At 35.6% G+C, this 21,665-nt stretch overlaps 3 protein-coding genes across 6 annotated transcripts; 1 reads left to right on the plus strand and 2 right to left on the minus strand.

Moving 5' to 3' along the window:
* Nucleotides 1-511: 511 nt before the first annotated feature.
* On the minus strand, nucleotides 512-4,364 carry myl6 (myosin, light chain 6, alkali, smooth muscle and non-muscle). Its single transcript, XM_038275272.1, has 6 exons — nucleotides 4,233-4,364; nucleotides 4,042-4,069; nucleotides 2,402-2,545; nucleotides 2,004-2,177; nucleotides 1,810-1,887; nucleotides 512-885 (listed from the first exon to the last, which is right to left on the minus strand). The coding sequence occupies exons 1-6, from the start codon at nucleotides 4,233-4,235 to the stop codon at nucleotides 857-859; spliced, it is 456 nt and encodes a 151-aa protein (XP_038131200.1). The 5' UTR covers nucleotides 4,236-4,364; the 3' UTR covers nucleotides 512-856.
* Nucleotides 4,365-4,648: 284 nt separating this feature from the next.
* On the minus strand, nucleotides 4,649-10,986 carry tsfm (Ts translation elongation factor, mitochondrial). Its single transcript, XM_038275267.1, has 6 exons — nucleotides 10,826-10,986; nucleotides 10,520-10,666; nucleotides 10,326-10,454; nucleotides 10,128-10,250; nucleotides 8,509-8,590; nucleotides 4,649-5,221 (listed from the first exon to the last, which is right to left on the minus strand). The coding sequence occupies exons 1-6, from the start codon at nucleotides 10,871-10,873 to the stop codon at nucleotides 4,833-4,835; spliced, it is 918 nt and encodes a 305-aa protein (XP_038131195.1). The 5' UTR covers nucleotides 10,874-10,986; the 3' UTR covers nucleotides 4,649-4,832.
* endou (endonuclease, polyU-specific) lies at nucleotides 6,408-20,876 on the plus strand. 4 transcript variants are annotated; one of them, XM_038275264.1, is made up of 12 exons: nucleotides 6,451-6,537; nucleotides 7,461-7,498; nucleotides 14,000-14,074; nucleotides 14,156-14,278; nucleotides 14,371-14,493; nucleotides 15,634-15,762; nucleotides 18,897-19,062; nucleotides 19,181-19,386; nucleotides 19,544-19,657; nucleotides 19,741-19,847; nucleotides 19,937-20,079; nucleotides 20,663-20,876. In XM_038275264.1, the coding sequence occupies exons 3-12, from the start codon at nucleotides 14,017-14,019 to the stop codon at nucleotides 20,775-20,777; spliced, it is 1,284 nt and encodes a 427-aa protein (XP_038131192.1). In that variant the 5' UTR covers nucleotides 6,451-6,537; nucleotides 7,461-7,498; nucleotides 14,000-14,016; the 3' UTR covers nucleotides 20,778-20,876. The 4 variants fall into 4 exon arrangements, with proteins under 4 accessions (XP_038131193.1, XP_038131191.1, XP_038131194.1 ...); XM_038275265.1 differs by lacking the exon at nucleotides 7,461-7,498 and having other exon boundaries at nucleotides 6,408-6,537; nucleotides 18,900-19,062; XM_038275263.1 differs by lacking the exon at nucleotides 7,461-7,498 and having other exon boundaries at nucleotides 6,409-6,537.
* Nucleotides 20,877-21,665: the final 789 nt, after the last annotated feature.

The following is a 21,665-nucleotide window of genomic DNA, read 5'->3' on the forward strand; positions in this document are numbered from 1 at the left end:
CAGAGATTTGGAGGCCTTGACTTCTACTTCCAAACTTAAAAAAAAAAAAATAATTTTACACTAGAAATATTTAGGCCCAATTTGCCTCAATTTAGCTAGGTTCCAGTTAAATAAAATACCGGTATCCAGATTACGGTGAGTTTGCATAGACCACAACCAAATCCAAACTGTAACATATATTAACAAATTAATTGGATCATTTGATGCTAATTGTAAAAAGTCTTGTTAAGAAGGGCAAGTTGTTCAAGTTGCAAGAAGCAACCTCTCATCCTGAGCAGGTACTATTTTAAACTAGATGCATTTTTGGCATCCACTATTAAGTCTTTTACATGTGTATTATCTCACTCTTAATTCATATGGTCCGATTTGTTGGTGTTCCCACAATAGCAACTTTATTTATTCTGTAGACATGTCTGTATGTCGGCCAGATTATGGCAACCAACAATATACTATGGCTTTTATTGGAAGGCAACAGAACTTTCACTACTACCCAGAAATTGACCACAGGAACTGTTTTGTGAACCGCTTTATTCAATATTTCGTAATGTAACATTTCACATTATCATATTAATCCAGAAGAAAAGACAGCTAGACGGAGGCCGACTGGGGGAGATGATGAAGGTAACCCTATAAGGGGAGCTCTACCACTGATTGTGCCTGCAAACATCAACAACAGTCAGGGAGATGAGATGAAAAGATGTTTTACATCAGACAGAAAAGGCACGTTAAGAAAAAGTTCCAACAGTGACAAAAACAACATTGTAGGAGGTAGGATGACATGGATGGAGGGTCATGACGAGACCAACAGTTCAGAAAATATTCAGAGATAAAATAAAGATGGAAGTGTTTGAAGTCTTCAACCGCTCATCACCACCCTCACAAGTTCTACGAAGTGAAAAGATAAAAAAGAAACAACTTATTAGTACAGTTTCTAGGTGTAATTTTGGAGAAAAAAGCTCTTTTTGAAACTCACTATCAAACAATGTGATTTAGCCATCTTTTTACAAAGGGATACTGAGAGAAACGAGGCATATCCTGAAAACCAATGCTGTGCTTACTCTTTACTGTAATGTTACAGTCTTTTTAGATCATTGTATTGAAGTATAAGGGTAACACTTCCAAAAGGTCTATAAAAAAAATTAGCACACTGGGAAAAAATACAATCCATATCAATGGCAAATGACGTTTTGTATCATAAATATAGAAATTGTTATCTTTCTCTTCAAATTACACATCAAAAATGGATTTGGTACGATTTAAAACTACACAGTTGAAACTCTACTTTTCAAAAGGAAGAGAAATGGTTTAATCTGACAGGAAATTGTAATTTAAAGCAACCACTTATTTACAATACTTAGAAAAACTGTGCATATCAGTGTGTGGAGGGATTTTGTTGAATGGGTTAGAAATTAAACAAAGTAAAAGTATTTCACAATTCAATAAAATATAAGTAATGTGTATGAATATAAGAGATACAATGTCATTAATTCAACAGCTAATTTATGTGAAATAAGCTCTATGTGCGAAAAAGCACATTAGTGTTCTGTAGGTATAATGCAGGTACAATGTTGTTTCTGTGGATATACGTAGATATTCATGCATGTGTGCATACATCAAGATATGCACATTTGAAGTTATGTGTATACTGAGTCATTGTTTAAGTATATACTGTTATTTTTCTTATAGATAAAAATGGAAACCTTAATAAAATTTTTGCTTTAGCAGATGCTAAACAGAAACTGTGTGTATTTATGTGACAGATTAGCTTTATGCATTCTCTTCTCCATCTCTTGCTTTTCGGCGTTTTACCTTCATAATTAATGCAGCCATTGGGATCTTCATGCCCTGCTAAAAGTGTCTCCACTTCTTCTTCCGACATTTTTTCACCTGAAACACCAAAACAAAATTGAAATTGAGAGACAAAAAGAAAAAATTATGCGGACCCGGACACAGATATACAAGCTTTAAAAGTAAATATAAAGCCTTAATGGTTGACGCATTACCTAAAGTGGTGAGGACGTGACGCAGCTCTGCCCCCATCACTGTGCCGTTTCCCTCCTTGTCAAAGACACGCAAACCTTCAACGATATCTTCAAAAGAGCCCTGGTCCTTATTCTTGGCGATGGCGTGAAACATTGGCAGGAACTGTTCAAAATCCAGCATCCTGTTGTTCATCTCTTTAGAAGGTAAACAAAAAAACAAGGAAGGGGATTTTTTTTTATGACAGAAACTCATTTTTTCACACATCATCTGGTAAAATTAAAAACTTCCACAAAAAGTAAACAAGATAGAAAAATGTATCCACATTTACCAACAATCTGAGGGTGTATCAGTCAATAACCACTAACAATCTAAAACGCTGACTCTTTTCTTTGTAAAAGTTGGAACATTAGAAGCTTGCCTTCCATTTTGGGGTTCCCGAGAACTTTCAGGACCTCTGCATTAATTGGATTCTGTCCCAGGGCTCGCATCACATCTCCGCACTGGCTGTAGGATATTTTCCCTTCCCCCGTCCGGTCAAACAGCAGGAAGGCCTCCTTAAATTCTTAAAAGTGAAAAAGAAGTGTTGTGTGTCCAAGACTGTGCTAAGGTAATGATTACGTTAAAACCATCTAGACAGAATTAGATTAAATCATAACATTCAAATGCATTTCAAAGGCCTTAGTTATACATGGAACAAGCATCTTCTGTTCACAATTTGCCTAAAGTTGTTAGCACATCCAGTTAGTGCATATGCAAGGAAGGAGCAGCACAGACACTGCTTGATAGATAGCTCATATCTATTGCTTCATATCAGGGCTAAAAAGCAAATAAGCTCCACACAACTACACAAAGGATATGTACTTAAAAGAACTAAAGGCAATTTGCAATTTTTATAGAAGCAATTTCTTTTCCAAGTTTTAAAAGAACTTAATGAATACTCTTTGATCTTCAGGGAGATGTACAGGTTTTGTTTAACCCAATAATAACCCAATGCATTTACAAAGTATTTTCTCCACTGCTTCAACTCAGAGCAGTTCTACTATAAAAAAAGAAGCAGGCCTTTAATGGTGGTTCCGCAAGTTTACATAGCGACAAGCTTCATAAGTTATGTAGCTGTGGAGTCTAGAGCCTGGAAATGTCTATATTTACTAGGCATTCTATCAAATGGCTTGAAAACAAAAATATAAATTCTGTTTTCAACCAATCCTGTAACCATGGGAGATTTTGGGGGATCCAAAATCACACAGTAATGTATACCTCTGTATGTAAATAAGAAGTGCGTGCAGCTTGTTTTCTTTACTGTAACAAACTAGTGACCCGTCCAGGTGCCTCGCCCCTTCCCTTAGCCAGAAGAGAAACATTCCTTTCAATGAAAATAAATGCAAAAATGTATGTGTTTTTAAAGTTGATTGTTCTCAATTTATACTGTAAGTAGTAAAAATAGCATATTATATAGTAATAAATTCCCTTTTGACTATCTCAAGTCAACTAAAGGACAATACTTTTAACAACACATTATATTGAGATTATTTGTTTGATTCCTTTTTTGTTGCAATAACCAAATTAACAAAAGAAGAAACTATTATAAGGGCTTGTATAACTTCAGTCCATTATTATTTATCCACCATCAAGTTAATTTTTGAACAAGCAGCTTTAACATGGGTATTAAATGCCTTTCTCTGATTGTGACTTCACCAGTGACGACATGTCTGTTTAAAAACATGATGCAGACACACTGCAACTCTTAAGACAAAAATATTCGTCCACACCCATGCCAACAAATTAAAATATCTCACACATTTGTTCAGCAAACAGTTAGTATGAGAGTGACAAACCCTAAAACATCTATAGATATATATATATATATAAATCTATAGGTTGAGGAAAAGACTCCGTTGAACATTTACCTTCAAGGTTCCAGCAGTTTGTAGGGCAACAGTCGAGCTACAGGGTCAAGATTTATAATTCTATTTCAAATCTGCATTGCTACGCTTCATTATACAACTAGTATTTTATATAACCAATAAAAAAACAAGCTATTTATACACAGGAACTCACCCATGATCTGGTCTTCTGTGAAGTCAGACTGGTTGAGGCAGATTTAAGAGACAAGACAACACAAGATAAATCGTTAAAGGCAGGCTACCATTAGCTAACCTTTACATTACTTCCATATGTTACAACCTTAAACCGCAAATTACCACGATTATACGTTTAACATAGGAGTCTAAAATGGTAACTTTACTCACCATGTCTTATTTTTTGTGTTTATGTGATACTCTGCTAGTCGATAGCGTCAGTCTGCACCGAGATAAACGGACAGCAGCGGCGGCTAGCTAACCAGTTTGGTAGGTATGCCCTTCACGACGTCATAAAGCTTAAACGGAATGAGCCAATCACAACCACGGATTTTAAGTTTTTTTTTATGTTTTTTTTTAACATGTTTTGTGGGTTTTTACAACAGTTACAATCTATGGCAATTAATACATTTTGAACAGTCACACCCTAAAATTGATGTATTGAACACAAACCAATTTTTTTAAGAAGTATTTTGTCAGATAATTCACAGCAGCTCTTAAAAAGAAAAATAAATTCAGAACAGTTTTATGTCTATTATTCAGACTTGAGCCTGTGGGTTTATCTAAAAAAAAGAAATTGGCCAAAATATTGTATTTCAGATTTTAATTCAGAGAAGTACATTTAGCAGACAACTGCAACATTTGTTCAAAGTTAACATTAATTTTCATCCCCTCCAAATGTATATTTCTTACACTATTCTGCTATCATTCATGACTCCACTCAGTGGCTCTTTCTCTTCCATTTCTTTGCTGTACATGCACATTCCCACTTTATTCTTCCTGCAGTGTCTCTCCACACTGAAATCGGACAAAGTCCAACACACGAGCCTGTTGACCCTTGAGGAATTGCGCCACTGTCCTGCTAGGGTCTCCCAGAAACGTCTGAGGCAGGAGGCGGGTCTCAGATTCTCCACAGGGCAGGTCCTCCATGTTGCCCAGGGACAAAGGGGCCTCACCCACTATGTGCTGTCCAAGTTTGTGACCTAAAATATGTTGTTCTCCATCCTTTCCACCCTGAAATATAACCAGAGCACCATAACGGCCCATCGACACCTCGGTCTTGCCACTGATGTTGCCATGCACATATGAGCCTATGTGCCACTCGGCAGGGACCCCCAGTGTCACTGCCCGCCTCAGAGACATGTTCTCACCAAGGCGACCTAAGAACAACAAAACATATTAGTTTAACTAGTGATAACATTTATGAGAAAATAAAACTATTACTATAGAAATATTTTAGCTTTATTAAGTACATAATTTGAAATTTTCTACAATTATATTGTATTCTTTGGGAGCAGTAAGTTGCAACATTGGGTAAGTCTCTCAATATACAAGACTGATTAGTCAAGCCTTTGCTGTTCAAACAGTGTACATTCATAAAAAAAAAAAAAAAACAGCAAAAAAAGATTTTACTACTTACATACTTGAATCTCTTTGATAAAACAATCCAGTTACCAAAGGCTTCTCTCCTCCCCCCCCCCCCCCCCCCTCCCCTCAATGGAAAAAACAAAACAAAAAACCTTAAGAAAGCTGGCATCATTTTAAAAAGTTTTTATTTTTTTTTTACACCTTAATTTATTAAAAGATTCTTCCATCTTTGGCAACAACAGCATGTTATTTAGTCATTTAGCTACTCCTTTCAGAGGTTCAGTTGCTGTTAATCTTCTAATTATTATAACTGAGCTTAACATCACCAACTGGTTTGCTCTAATTGTTGGGAGATGGCATTGTACTGTCAACACTAATTACTCATGAAAACATGTGCTATGAGTACGAGTTTTGTCTGCACTGATTGAGCCTGATTAAATTTAGATGTCACAAAACTCTGCCTCTTGAAAAAAAATACTAAAGGTGCTTATTTTATTTTATTTTTATGTGAAGAAAATTGGTGAAAATGTGTAAAAGCTTTACAGAACTGCAGTTAACACAAAACAGTAAAGACATTTGGTGGAAGTCATGGCTAGGGGTTATGTGCAGTACTTGAGAATAGTCAGTGTTCTGTCTTTAGCAGGCAGCTGAATAATTGGTAATGATTTAAGGTAGATGAGTCAAGCATTTCACCGTTTAAACCGGTCTATATTTTTCCAGAAAGAAGATACATTTTCATAGCATGTTAGTTAGTATATACAAATTTCTATAATTTTACTCCAGATTATATTGGCATCAACATGGGATTTCCCATGCAGCTCCACTTTCTAAACATCAGAATTGCAGTATTGCATCATTTTGTGACATTTCATTTTGCAACCTGGACCGTGCCCCACAATCTGGCCTGTCAGGTTGAGGCAGAAACAACTGGAATATGGCCTTTATTGCTAAGGAGGAGCAGATTGGGTCAGCAGGCGTGGTTGAGTAAAAACCAAGAGAAACAGTTTTGAAACAGAAATCTAAGGATTTCCACAGAGGGTGAATACCTTTAGAGAGTTTGATGGAATAGTCCTTTCACTAAAAACAGCCTGCTGAGTGAACTACATTGGTGAGTTAGTGGCAAACAAATATCTGTGAATTATTCTATTATAAGAAATATTAAAATGTAAGGTTATATCACAATTATTTTTTATTTGAGTACAGTTTAAGGCCTTACAAAGTTTTGTTTTTTTTCCTGAGTTTCATTTGATTCATTTCATGGTTAATCCAGAGTATTTTTTGCAATGCAATTTTCTTTAATTTTACATTTATTTAGCAACTTATTTGATTAAATCTGAGGTCATCAACTTTTAGTTTAAAAAAAAGTATTTCTTCTTTTGCTCCTACTAAGCAACATAGTAGGATCAAAAGAAAGCTTTCCCCCCCCCCCCCCAAGCTTTGTTACATTTGGGGTCAAAAAAGGTCAGTTTTTTGTCTAGGCAAGAAAAACATCTCCAGTCTAAAACTGATCTGACCAATTACATCATGGGAGGCAGGAGTTCACTTATAATGCCTGAATTACCCATATTGGAGGAGCAGTTCTTAATAACCATAACAGTCGAGATTGCAGCTACAACCAAGGAAAATTTTATTGATGCTCTTTATAACGTAAGTAAGAGCAGGACATATTCTTTAAACTTCAGCAGCTGGAAGAGTTTTTCGTCTTAAACAAGCAGTTCTCTAACTGAATTCCACCCGTTTCTGCTGTCTCCGTTGGTCCTGCCTTTAAAATCGGACTCTACTCTCTTCTCTTTAGACATATGCACCATGTACATGGTGTAAGACAGTCTGCCTAGCCAGGCTACTGGCAACACAGGCTGTGGCCACCTGAGCTAAAATATGTTGATTTTGGGAGGATTCAAAAGGGTAAATTCTACATGGACCCGATTATAAACCTGATTGCATTTGTTGTTCAAGAGAAATGTATTACATGGAAAAAGGTATTAATTGTTTTATACGTCAAGCGGTCTAAAATATATATATTTTTAACAGACTCCAAATACATTGAATTTGAAGACATTTCTAAAAAGGTAAATCAGTGCTTTTTGTTTTACCCAGTTTTTGTCATAACAGAAAGCTGTTTATTAAAAATGAAAAGTTTTCAAACCATATTATCTCTAACAGCAAAGGCATGGAACAGCCTGAAACAGCTCATTAATGTCCAGATGTCAACATCCTGAATACTAACTTGTAAAATACTGCATAATAAATATAGTTTTAAAATGTGGTATAGTCTTCATGTGTGAAACATGTTTTTAAAGTTTCAGGTAGGATTTAAAAAATATTAATAGGCCACATTCATACAGCATTCTGAAGTGCGAAATCCGATTTCTTTGCCCATATGCAACCTGTATCTGATCTTTTCATGGCAGTCTGAACAACACAGATCTGTTTTTTCTCCAGTGTGACCCAGGCCACTTGGCTATGTGGTCCTGAATCTGCTTTGAATCTGATCTTTTCAAGTGAGACCTGTGTTGTGAGTTTTAATGGCGTTCAGGTCAACTTGTTGTTTTCCTCCCGCTTCTGCATAGAAAGGCACAGAATAGTGACCTTTGTTGAGTTTTAATGGCGTACAGGTCAACTTCATCTGACCTGAGCGCCATTAAAACTCAACAAAGGTCACTATTCTGTGCCTTGCTATGCAGAAGCGGGAGGAAAACAACAATCCTGGCTGACGATAATGCGGAGAGCAGGTTTTCTTTTTTTTTTTTAAACCATCTTGAAAAGATAGAGTTTTTAAGGTTACTTCCGTAAACACAGAGCACATTTGCTTCCGACATCGCATCCTCTATTGCACATATGGGACACTTAAGCTCTATGAATGAAGTTCACATAGGAGATCACATACAATTTATTTGGAAATGTGAACAGCAACACAAAAAAATTTAATTTCACAAAAAAATTGGAGTTGAGCATTAAGGCCTGAGGTGTGAACGTAGCCTTTGATATTTAACTTTCAAAGATGAATAAGGAAAAGAATCTGGAAGCACCAAATGAAAAAGTGCCTGGAAATGAATATAGAAGCACTTTGTTTACTGACCAATCGTGAGAGCCACATGGTCAGCTAATGAAGGTCCTTCTCCCACACTGAGTTTATTCAACTCCTCACCCGACAGAACACTCTGAAAATAAATGTTATATATTAGAAGAGAAACAAATACGAAAAAAACCCCAAAAAAACAGGGAGTGCCAAACAGATTTTATTTTTGATAGAATGTTATGACTGGAACTTTATATCTCCGCATGTCACATCATCAATCTGATCCAGTTTATCAGGGTTTATGTGAGAAACAACACAAAGCAGCACAAAACGCTGAAGTTGAGAGAAATATTCAGTGTTTTTCCAGAATTGTAATTCCAAGAATGTTAAAACCAAACATGAATTTTACTTTACAACTATGCATTACTTTGCAGTGGTATATTAAATAAAAACCCCCAAAACTTCTTTGGTGGTTCTATGTTTTATTACAAAATGGAAGACAGTAATGTTTATAAAGGCTTGGCAGCTTTGTATTAAAACTGATCATACAAGTCTTAACCTCTTAAAACCCACCGTCTCCGGCGACCCGGTGCACCTTAAGTGTGGGTAATAACTCAGACTGCATAAAATTCCATCGGTAAAATCTTTACCAGCAGGGGGAGCCATTGCGCGCAGCTCCAAGCTGACACCAAAAGTTCAAAGCCCTACAGCTCTAGCACTGTTATAGCTAGAGGTCTGAAATTTTCTGCATTTGTGGTTGACATGATGCAGAACAAATATATAACAATAAACCTGCTTTTTCTTAAGAATGTTTTTATTACCGCTTTTCCAAAAAGACCTATCATTTCCAAGAAAAAAAGCAACTTTGAGTCATGTTTGAACTGATGCAGGTTGGTCTGTCTTCTAGTCACCCAAATTTATTTTATATATTAGGAAACTAGAGGGTGTTAGCTTTCAAATAATGTATTGCACATGTAATTTGTGCTAACAGTTCCTAAGTTATTTGCTTTTTCATTTGGGTATGCAAAATAAGTGAGGATTAGCCAAAATGAGGTGGATGTTAAGAGGTTAAAAATCAAACTTTTCATCTACTCCCTCAGGTGCTGTCTTGTTTCTTTTTTTGTATTATTTAGTTTTTATAGTTTATTCTAAGTGCATTTTAGCTGGAATCATTATTATATTGGGCATGGGGTATTAATTACCATACATTTTTTTAATTACAAAAAAGAACATACATGAACAATATAGAAAATTAATAATTAGAAACATATACAACAACAAAGGGCTCTACAGAAAAGCACTATTATTTTAAAATGTCGAAATCTAATCTATGCTCGAGGGTTATAATTCTTTACCGGCAGTTATAATTTGCATGGCTTTAACATTTGAACTAAATTTTAAGGATTCTATATAGATGTTATTAGAAGATAATAGAATCTGGAAATTAGGTTTATGTTGTATATATTTTCAGGTGTGAATATGTCATTTAACATTTAATGACCATAAGTTGATTCAGATGCTGTTAGGTGGTTGTCACAACAAAGGGGGATAAACAGCTTCAAAAATGGCCATTAAATAATAAATACTTAAGAGATAACACAAATTTCTCTTCTCTGCAGAATGAGACCACAAATGTTTAGGTCTGCAGGATAGAGCACACAAAGGATACCTATCCTTACCTTTACATATCCTGTCTGGCTTTGACTTTTATTCTGATGATGAGCCAATGTGGCTAAAGTCACATCCTTTACCAGCTGCTGGAACTTCTCATTACGGGCAACAAAGTCTGTCTCACAATTCACCTGCAAGAAGAAAAAAAAACTATTAATACCAGCTAACAGTGAATTAACCTGCCGATAGATCCCTTCAGTCCTCACCTCCACCATTGCTGCAGTTTGATTCTCCACAAACAGGCCAATCAGGCCCTCTTTAGCCTTTCGACCCACCAGCTTGCTGGCTTTGGTCCAGCCCTCTTTCTGGGCCTGTTCATGCAGCCAGCTTTCAGCCTGAAAGTTCACCATCAGTCAGAGTGGGGAAACCAACAGGTCAATACTAATACAGACAATCATACCTGCGTTATGTCATTCTCAAACTTCTCTAGGGCTTTCTTGCAGTTGATAAAGGTGTAGCCGGTGTTTTTCCTCAGTTTCATGAGCAAGGCTTTATCTGCAGCCAGTAACTGATATCCTGAATGCAAACACCGCACCGTGTGGCTGGCCTGGACCGCACAGAGGATAAACACTCACATATTAATGTCCTGTTTTCTGTATTCTAAATAATTATACGAACATATGTAAAGATAGACAATGGCCAAACTACCGCTACAACCGCTTTTAAAACACAACTCAAGTGAAAATAAAAGGTTTGATATGCTTACCCCAACTGCTTCTCTTAAAACAGTTCTGAATAAATAAACTAAAGACATGATTAAAGCGGAATAAAGGAGCTGTCTTATGAAAGCTCAAAATGTCATTGAAATCCACGCCGTGGAAGTAAAGAAGGAAGCCTAACAAGGACAAAAAGCTTCCGTTAAAAGAAAACGTTATTTTATTCTACGCCATCTACAGGCCCGGAGGAGAACTTCTTCTTCTTCTTCTTTTCTATCATGGCGGATCGCAAGCAACTTTAAGGTGTATACCGCCACCTACTGTTCATGACTGTGTAGCAACACTGTTTTTAATCTATTAAATTCTATTTTTTAATTTTGTATTCTGAAGATAAATAAATAATGCTTTCCTTAATCTATAAATATTCTTTATATGTCCTTTATTTCCCAATAATCCTTTAAGACTCCATTCTTGGCCTGTCCTTTCAACTACTCTTCTCAATTTCTCCCTTTCAGGTACATATGTTTTACAGTTCATCAATACGTGTTCTGGAGGAGAACTTCTTCTTATTGAGTTTTATTGGCGGTTGGCAAAAAACGTTAGGTGAACATTACCGCCACCAACTGGTATGGAGTGTAGACCACATGAAAAAAAAAAAAAAAAAAAAAAAAAAAAACTATATCATATTATACAACCTAATCTTTTTCAAAAATTCAAATATAACCCAATATCCTCTGCTTCCTGATTCCTTCTGCAATAAATCGACAATGTCAAGTTTCATTTTCATGTTACTAAGTTTCCTTATTAACCTGTTTCTCTGTATCCAATATTTACTACAATTCAAAATGACGTTCCACAGTCTCATCTTCCCCACAGTCACATTTCCCTGTCTGATGTTTCCCTATCAAAAATAACGATCTATTCAATCCAGTGTGTCCTATTCTAAGTCGAGAAACAATCATGTCTTCTCTCATGTTCATTTCTGATCTTCTCATTGGTCCAATTCTCTTTTGTGTTTTATAAAGCCACCTTCCTTTCTTTTCTTTGTTCCATAACTTTTGCAACCTCTCTCCTGGAGGAGAACTGAGTCAGACAGCCGCCTTTAAACTGTCGAAGAAATAAATGGATTCAACAAGTTCACTCTGTGTATTATGATTATTTAACAAAAAAAATGGGAAGCTCCCAAAATAGTAAAGAAAGAGGGAAAGAAAGAAAGAATTTATTTTAAACATCAATCGTTTATTAATCTAATAGTGAGCTAAATTCTATTATCTCTGAAGAATACATTAAGTAAATAGAATACTTATATGACTATGATGTTTGAAGAAGGATCCAATCAAATATATATATGATCTGTATGATACGAAATCTGTGAAAACTGTACACTATATATATATATATATATATATATATATATATATATATATATATATATATATATATATATATATATATATATATATATATATATATATATATATATATATATATATATATATAATTTTTTTTCTTTTTATTCAACAGTACTACTTGCCAACTTTGCTTAACCAAAGAAAATCCCCTTTAATCACAATTTCTTTCTTTCTTTCTTTTTTTTTTTACCATATCAAAAAAAGCTAAAAAATAAAGGGCTGTTCCAAATGTCACTAAGCACTGGTAATAAATCCATTATTTTAACACATTGTACAAAACGGTGAAAAACTGCTTCTCTTAAAGAACAAAGGAAATGTATGTGTAATCACAGAATTGAGAATAAAGATAAAAATGGTAATAGTAGCAAAAAAACAAAAACAAAAAAACATCAAAATTTTTTTTTTATTTTAAATCTCTCCAAGAATAAAGTAAAAACATAAGAAGAAGTAGAAGCTTTGATATGAACTCACCTCAATTACTCAAAATTTGATCAAAATTAGCAGTATCAACATAATACCTTTAAAGAGCAAATCTTCAAAAAATATTTGATTACCAAGGCCAAAAAGTTGACATATAGGTTTCCAGTACGTGGCAAGAGCTTTCCTTTTTAACACTATCTTGATACAGTTGCACCTGTTGTATCAATTTGTAAAATGTCTTATAAAAAATAAACCAGCAGCGTTACACATAATTTTCTAAGTCAAGGAGTTATGTTTAGATAAATTTAATTCTGTCATATACAACTCTTAATTGGAAGCATTTAATCATGCAGGGTTACTACTGTGCCACATTTTAGTAAAAATGGGACTTTAAAGTTTAAATTTTTAAACAACATGACCTCTTTGAAATCATACTTTTGCCTCATATTACATTCTGCATTTATAACACCAAAAAGCAGAAGTAAGGTGAATAAAATAGATTATGTTGTTTTTACTTTAATTGTTACGGTAATTATTATTTTTCAGTTTAATGAATAAACCCATAATGATAACTGTAATGCATTAAAGATGCTATATACAATGAATGAGGAATGAATTTCAAGACAAATTCAATGCTGTCTGCCCATACTAAATGGAAAATTTTACTGGTAAACATTTGTGCAAATATTTCATTATGTCAACATCACCAAATTTTCCATTGATCTGAAACCTTGTGTGATGAATGTGTTTGCTTCATGATGTTTACACATTCTAAGAAGCAGGTAGCCTCAGCGTGATCAGGGACACCACACTAATAACTCCATGTTGCTCATGTTCGATGGAGCCTGAGAAGTAGAACATCTGATCAAATTGATTTGATGAAAATAGAAAGTGGCTCATGATAGACATTGATTACATTCCTTTTTTTTACTGAATAAACTGCAGCTAGATGTTTTAATAAAGTAATTAACTTTATTAAAAAAAGTTGTTTCTGAAATGCAACCCCTATTAGTCATTATAGTTAACTATTTCAACTGATTGGATACTGCTGCATCATAGACAGGTGTGCACTTTCACACCGAAGTGTAATATGGGATTTTTCATATTTTCTACTATATTAACATATTCGAAATTTTACCAATTTTGTCTAAAACTATTTATTATTTTATGACACATAACAACAATCCACGCAATCTAAACAATGACATGCATGCAAAGTATGACTTAAAAAGTTTTATCAGAGAAAAAAGAAGTTCAGTTATCACAATCCTATTTGACTATTTTGATATGATGGTGATTGTGTTGTGTTCATGTGACTCCCACTGGATTGGCCGAGAAAAAGCAGGTATAAAAAGATGGGCATGGTAACAGCTGTGTCACCACACCTTTCAGGTTGCTGTATATCCAAGATGAAGGTCGCAGCCATCCTTCTCCTTTGCACGACCCTGTTCTACCAGGGTTACAGCAGTAAGACATGTTTATTTTTTTCAATCATCATAGTATAACTGATTTACTGTCATGATTAAAATGTATCCCGTGTGTCTGCAGACACCCTGGACTCATGTCAGGGGCGATGTGGGTATGGAACAGACAGCGGTTACTCCTGTCAGTGCAACCCAGCTTGTGAGAAGTACAATGACTGCTGTTCTGACTTTTGGACGCTATGCAAAGGTGAGTAATAGGTAAAATCTTCTGAATTATATCTATATTTCTCTTTTGATAAAAATGTAAACACCTATGCAAACCTTTCCTTTAATTCTCAGACGCAGGCACGTCCTGTAAAGGCAGATGTGATGAAAACTACAACTCTCAGAACCAATGCCACTGCAACTCCAAGTGCTCCCAGTACAACAATTGCTGCAGCGACTATGCAGAACTTTGCAATGGTAAAACCAAAAACATTGCACCTGCTCTTAAAAACTTTCCACTTCACATAATCTCTTCGGCTGTTAGTCATTCTTGTCAGTTTATGTACTTTCAAGAGTTATTTTTTGACACCTGCAAAGTTTCACATGGGAGAAGTTCAGTTTATCCCTTTGCCTTTAAACACAGTATTGCATCTTAACTTAAATATATAAAAAAACAATAGTTTTCAAGCCTGCCACCAAATGAAGTGTGGTGGTTCATGTGCAGTTAAATGCCTTAAAAATAATTCGGTTAAAGGCATTGAAGCGGTAAATAAATATTGCATCTCATCTTATCCTTTCTACAATTAATATTTATACATATAGTGTCTGGCCAGGCGATGGGCTGGTACATTTATAGGTCCTCCTTTAATGGTACCATTCTACAAACTTTGTAATTAATCGGTCACCCGTTTGGTGTGGTTAACCCATTTTTTCAATTTTTTACTTTGAAACACTTAAAATATTTTAGGTACTTTTCTATTAAAGTTTGTTCCACCTCTATTGAAGAATGTTTTATTTAACAAAAATAATAGACTTATTTAAAACGTGTTAGTCCTGTAAAAAAAAAAAAAAAAGGAAGTTTATAGGTTTTCAACATTTCCATCTCACTTTCACCCATAGTAGCAAAGTTGCCATTTCAAAGAAAGCAAAATCTTTTTTGTTTTTGTATTTTGGGTTCAACATACTGCAAATTCACTGCAACTAATGAACGAATCAGAGATTTTCTTTATGCTATCTGTTAAGTATGCCTGATGACTCTGTCTGAACTGTATACATTTCTGGGATAATTCTCTGGCTGAGTAAAAAGTGTTTTATGGTAGCATCGGTCACTTTTGCTCTTTTTCTACTTTTTATAGATGATAAATATTGCGTAAACATACTTATATTCACTGTTAAAGATAGAAATAAATGCGTAAATGACCAAATTCCATGTGTTGAAGCAAGCATTAACACTAGGACATTTATGGCTGAAAAGGACCTACTGTAAAATCATTCATGACACTCACTTCACTGGAAAGCATAATGGTGTGCTGAAAAGTGTCTGGAATGGATGTAAACTGTGGGATCTACTTTTTTTGCATTACTCAAACAAATATAAAATATCCAACTCTCCTTTAGCTGTGAGCGGAGACACATCTTGCCAAGGCAGGTGCAATGAAAACTACAACTCTCAGAACCCGTGCCACTGCAACTCCAAGTGCTCCCAGTACAACAATTGCTGCAGTGACTATGCAAACTTCTGTTCAGGTCAGACAAATGGTGTTTTATTTTGCTGTTAAAAGCCCTTTACTGCACTACAGTATCAGTATCGCTGTACCTCATTCCCTCTTTAACACCTGGACATTTTCACATGAGTTGCGATAAACCTGTTCCTCAACAGTTGATGCCTGCATTTATGATTTTCCATTTGGACTCTCGGAGCCGCAGATTATTTTTGTTTCATGTGGCAACTTCAATAGGTTTTTTTTTTTTTAGCGACTGATTTAGACTCAGGATCTGCTAAGACAAAACTGCAGGACGGAAGGTGTTTTTAGTTAGAGAGAATGGTGGATTGGAAATATATACTTGTTGCAAGTTACACCAGAGCTTAGGGCATAAAGAAAGAGCTTTCAGTTCTTGCAGAAATAAAGCCAAATACAGCACAACAGGAAAGAATCTGCATCCTTGCAGATTTTTTTCTGTTGTGGCATTTTTAAATTCCACATCAAATTATATTTCAGTATTGCAGATAAAAAAAATGTCAATATCAAACAAATATAGCTTCAGTTGAAATATATTATATTTGAAATGATTATTTTGTTTATCATAAAAAAAAAAAAACACAAAACGTTATCCTCACTAAATTGACCCCTCATTAAAAATGTGACCACTCTCACCCCATTTCCTTACTGACTTTCCTGCTGTAGGAATCATCTGAGCAATGCAGATGTGGATATGCTATTGTGAATTGAACATTTGTTTATTGAATTACTACATAACCCGGAGAGACTCACAGAGAGACAAGAACACGATTTATTGACATACATTGGTCTAAATATTTTTAGAGGACATAGACCTGAGCATTTCTGATGATAGAACGGGCAGCTTATAGAGAGGTCCTCCCCCAGGAGCCTGGTAGAGAACTGGAAGATGAAGGAAGAAAAGCAAGAGGTTGGACACATTGACTTGAACATGATGAAGCAGCTTATTAAGGATAGACTTGAATGCTATTGGCTGTGAAGGAATCTTGGCGAGCAGGAGCATGTTGGCAGAGGTAGATCCAGTTGACGTGGCAGTCTGGATGAGCAGGGGAGACTTGGCAGAGTCTTCCAGACTGAAAATACAGCAAGGCTTGATTTGTTTTACACCAAAATTAGGACTTTCCAAAACATCCCATTTTGCCGTGTCAGTCCACAGAATAGTTCCCTTCAAAATAAGAAGTAAATACTTTTGGCACAGTAGGAGTTTCGCCCTTGTAACTCTGCCATAAAAACCATTTCTTTCTGTCTTGTATTGACAGAAACACTAACTAAACCAGGTGAGGTTTTCCATCTCATTCTCATCTTACATCCCAATAATTCATATTTAAATCAAACTATGCAAAAATTAGATAGATTATCTTAAAGGGAACTTTAAAATTCTTTTGGATAGATTCACAGATGTGACGATAATAAAATAAACATAAAACTGCACTCAGGCAACACTGTTAATTCATCTGAATTAAAAATCACTAAAGTTTGTAGATCGAAAAGTAATTAGCAAAGTTTTATACTTCAGCAAATGTCCAGTAGGGGTCAGTGTTTCCTTTAAGACTCTGCGTATATTTAAGCAGCTGCCAAAGGAATCACTAGTGAGTAAGTTTGAAAATAAAATGTAGGAACAGAAAATTCCCCACATCAAATTAACTATGGCTTCTTTTATAATCTTCAACCTAATAATGATATGTTCATATATTCAGAAAAATAAAATCAGATAAAAATGGGATTAGTCTACATTAGATAATGCAGGCAAAGCCTTGTATTATGATGTTCATAAAAAAAAAAGAAAGAAAGAAATTTAGTGTTACAGAAGTTGAGGCAAGGTTGGATTTAAAACCTTCTGAAAGATACTTTGAGTTTGAAATTATGCTTATTCTGATTTAGAATATATTTTTTTTCCAGTTTCAGCTTTCTGGTCAAACATTTGACCGATCTGTTGTCTATAGAAGGAGTTTGTTTTGCCTCCAATACAAATTCAAGAATCGTACAGTTTTACAGGCATCAAAGAATATACGCACTTGTGTTATTGTTTATGATGATATTTTAAAGATTTTCTGAAAATGTAAAATTACATGTACAAGTACAATTCACAATGCTCCTCTTTGTCTGTTTTTAAATGTGTTTGTTTTTCCTTTTCAGTTCATAGTAAATCCAAAACATCCTAGTTGCTCAAAGGCAGATTCGAGGGCCACTATTTATTGTTGTTGAAAAAAGCCTGCTTTTCCAGAGACAGAAAGACCCATACCCCATTATTTTTCCTTTAATATACTTCAACTTCCTAGAGCTATGAAAACCAACAGTTAACCCAAGGAAACCTCTGGTGTTCTTTTAACAAGGCCACCATACAAAATCTTTATATCTATGTTTCAGTCTCAACATTTTTCATGGAGTACTTTCCTTGACTAATACAATTTTGTGTTTATTCATATATGTGGTCAGAAAAAAATAGATAATTTCTAAATATCTGTATATTCTTATTTTTTTTTTAAATAAATAAAAAAATCTAATTTTGATGGGAATTCCGATTAACATTGTTGTCTAAAGTGAAAAAGCACCACTTCTAGAAATAAAATCTTCAACTTGAAAAGACAAGACTTCCTTATTTAGCCTTGAACACTTCCAAAGAAAATGTTCAACAATTCATTTCATTTAAATCTTAAAGCAAACTGTTTCGTTTGAAATAATGCAAAGTAGTACACCTTCTTCTTATTGGAAGTTATGCTAACACCTAGAAGTGGCCTAACCAGAGTCTTTGATCCTGAAAGAGAACATGTAGAGGGAACTAAAGATAAGGTTGATGACAAGAGGGTCCAAACTCAAATAGATTAAGCTTGTTGTTAAGGATGACGGATCATATACATATCAGAGGAAAAAATAAAAAAAATGAAAGAAAAGTATAACAAATGCGGCATTTAGTTATTATGATGCCTAAAATGGCTTTTTCAGGGATTATTTAGAGGTGTATGAATAACATCTGACATGCAGTATGTTGAAATGTAAATAAGAAAAGAGAAACTTTCTTTCAGGTAGCATGATAGTTATTATTTTCATGTTTTATTATTTGTGTTTGCACAGAGTGTTTGCTGTTTTACAAATTAATTGCTCATTTTAAAAATGAGGCCTTGTTTCTTTTGCTATGTGCAGCAGGTGACACAGGTGGTGCCATCACTGATTCTGAGCTCATATCCCTCTCTGAGACGCTTTACGCCCTGGACTCAAACAAGGCTTCCCCCTCTCAGCTGATCCTTGACCCTCAAGCCCTTGTGTCAGACTCACAGACTAGCTCCCAGTCAGATCTCTCCTCCCGTCCGTAAGCAGTTTTAATAAATTACGGAAAACTCTAACCTATATATGATCTTATTCCCATAGAAATCCTTCTACGTATCTTTCTGTTTGAAATGTAGCTGTTTTCTTATTTGCGCTTCCAGGTTGTACAAATACGTGGATGAAAACACTCTGTTCTCTCGCCCAACCTATGCTGCCCTTCTGAATGTTCTTGACAACTACAAGAGGATGACAGGACAGGCCGAGAGCTTCACCTCACAGCAGCAGACTGAGCAGGATACATTCCTCAGAGAAACTATGTTGAACACCGAGCTAGGCAGAGAGCTTTTTAGCTTTCTCTACACCAAGGGTAATGCGTGCAGTTATTTTTTTTTTCAGTTTAGAACACTGCAACTTGCATATCAAATAAAGTTCTAATCAAATACACAGATATTAGCTATTGTTATGTGACAAAATGTGAAAAGGCTTGAACTTTTCTATTCATAGATTATATTCTGTATTTGAAGGTATTTATGCATCAGAGTCAGAGTTTATTCAGGACCTGAAGAACATGTGGTTTGGTCTCTATTCTCGCTACAACGGTGCCATGGACTCCAGCGGTTTTGAACACATCTTCGGAGGTTTGGATGAATAGGATCTCATTTGAACACTGCTTCAACCTTTAATTTAAGATTTAAGGTTCTAAAGAACAAAATATCTTCAGGTGAAATCAAGGGAGGAAAGGTGTCTGGTTTCCACAACTGGATCAAATTTTATCTTCTTGAGAAAAGAGGAGAGCTAAATTACTACAGCCACAGCTTCAATGGTCCTGTAAGCATTCCCGAAAGATGGCAACATATTAATCCCAGCTTTGTTTAATTTACTAGACAGAAGTTTTTTATTCTTTCTTCCCACTTTAGTGGTCCGGTTATCCTGATGTTTTGGGACTGCAGTTCAAATGGGATGGCTACTACAAGCAGGTGGGCTCTGCAGTGATTGGTTGCAGTCCTGAGTTTGACTTCGCCATCTACAGCCTCTGCTACATTGCTCGGCCTGGGAAACAGTGAGTAAACAGCCTGTGCAAAGAGAGAAATAGCTGCTGTGCTCAGAGTTTAGGGAGGAATCTTCATGGTGTTTCCTCCCTCAGATGGACTAATACAAGGCTGTCTGGGATTCTGTGTTTTTATCAGTCTCATTGTTTTTCTTTGTCTTCTCTAATGACAAGGCCAACCACCATGTTTTATCATGTTTCAATCAGAGGTGTCGATAGAATTGGGTCTGATTAACCACCACCAAGTAATTGTCTTGGTTTATAATATAAAATTGCCTTTAAACATACACAATTACGTAATTTTAACTGGATAATGTGTGATGAGTTCTACTCTAGAAGTATGACTGTATCTCCACAAGGTGAAGGTGCAGATATTAGAAAACCATTTATACCTGCAGCTGTGAAACAACTTAATTCAAAAAACACTTTTAACTAGATTATTTTGGTTTCCTTTGAATGTTGTGTAAGATTAATTAAAACATTGTCCTGCAAAGCAGCTTTGTTCAAATACAACTGTATAGAAAAATTATACAAAATCTATATTATTAATTTTTTGCATGTGGAGGCTCATAATTTTCCTATCTCCTATTCCCAGGTGTCACCTTAGTCTGGGAGGGAAATCGCTCAGCATACAGACCTACACCTGGGATAACTCTTCCTACGGAAATGGAAAGAAGTATATTGCTTCAGCCTATCCCGTATCGATGTAATAAGAAAGGAAGCAATAGGAAAAGCAGCATAACTGTATGACCTTCCAATCATTTGGCTCTCTTTATGCTGTAATAAAGTAAAATCAATATTAAAATGGATACATTGGTTTTCTCTTTTTATTTTTTTTCTAATTTCCATTGTTTGAATGAATCTGCGGTGAAACCCTCTGGAGTTGCAGATCACTGCATGAGAATGTGGGGCTATCACAGTGGTACAATCTATATGTGCCTAATGGGGCAAGAAATGGGCATTTACACAGCCAGAGAGGGCACAAAGCTGACACCAGCCCTGCACAGGCAGAAGCATGTGTGCATTAAGCAGCTCCTCATTGTCTTATGTAAGAGCAAAACAAAGCATAAAGAGCTGTACTTGTACTATGAAATAAAGAGACAAAAAGATATTAACAGATTTTATTCTGCTTGACCTACTCTGAACAGTAGCACCGGCAAAAACCTGCTCTTATCAGCTGGCAGTGATGCTGTGTGTGTGTGTGTGTGTGTGTGTGTGTGTGTGTGTGTGTGTGTGTGTGTGTGTGTGGGTGTGTGTTTTAGTGTGTGAAGGTTGTGTGAATGGGTTCATTTCTGTGTGTGCATGACCAGCTGGACTGGGGGTTGATTTTGCTCTTTCACTCATCTAGGGTGACTAACAGGATAAATTCTGGTCTGCCGACAGAACAGGGGGACATACTTGCTGGCCTGTTTAAAGAAAGTATTACAGGAGATGGATCTGTCACTGATCCTATTGTCAACCAGTCTGTGTGCATTCGTGCAAAATAAAGAGAAAAGAGCACAAGAGCAGTTATTTTGGATGAAAACGTAAACCAACTGTGATTCAGCGACTTGGGCCTCACAAGCAGTCAGTGTCTCAGCAACAGGACAATAAAGTCA

This window comes from Cyprinodon tularosa, unplaced genomic scaffold (assembly GCF_016077235.1).
Source record: "Cyprinodon tularosa strain WSP-4 unplaced genomic scaffold, ASM1607723v1 ctg95, whole genome shotgun sequence".
In the NCBI taxonomy this organism is placed as follows: domain Eukaryota; kingdom Metazoa; phylum Chordata; class Actinopteri; order Cyprinodontiformes; family Cyprinodontidae; genus Cyprinodon; species Cyprinodon tularosa.

What these genes read in the sequence shown, in the direction of transcription:
- endou (XM_038275263.1), top strand. Translation starts at nt 14,017, where the DNA reads ATGAAGGTCGCAGCCATCCTTCTCCTTTGCACGACCCTGTTCTACCAG. An exon ending in CTATGCAAACTTCTGTTCAG is followed by an intron (nt 15,763 to 18,896) that starts GTCAGACAAATG and finishes TGCTATGTGCAG; the next exon opens with CAGGTGACACAGGTGGTGCC. An exon ending in TTTTGAACACATCTTCGGAG is followed by an intron (nt 19,658 to 19,740) that starts GTTTGGATGAAT and finishes AAATATCTTCAG; the next exon opens with GTGAAATCAAGGGAGGAAAG.
- tsfm (XM_038275267.1), bottom strand. Translation starts at nt 10,873, where the DNA reads ATGTCTTTAGTTTATTTATTCAGAACTGTTTTAAGAGAAGCAGTTGGG. An exon ending in AAACTGCAGCAATGGTGGAG is followed by an intron (nt 10,251 to 10,325) that starts GTGAGGACTGAA and finishes TTCTTCTTGCAG; the next exon opens with GTGAATTGTGAGACAGACTT. An exon ending in GCCAGACAGGATATGTAAAG is followed by an intron (nt 8,591 to 10,127) that starts GTAAGGATAGGT and finishes ATTTATTTTCAG; the next exon opens with AGTGTTCTGTCGGGTGAGGA.
- myl6 (XM_038275272.1), bottom strand. An exon ending in CGGGAACCCCAAAATGGAAG is followed by an intron (nt 2,178 to 2,401) that starts GCAAGCTTCTAA and finishes TACCTTCTAAAG; the next exon opens with AGATGAACAACAGGATGCTG. An exon ending in TCACGTCCTCACCACTTTAG is followed by an intron (nt 1,888 to 2,003) that starts GTAATGCGTCAA and finishes TTGGTGTTTCAG; the next exon opens with GTGAAAAAATGTCGGAAGAA.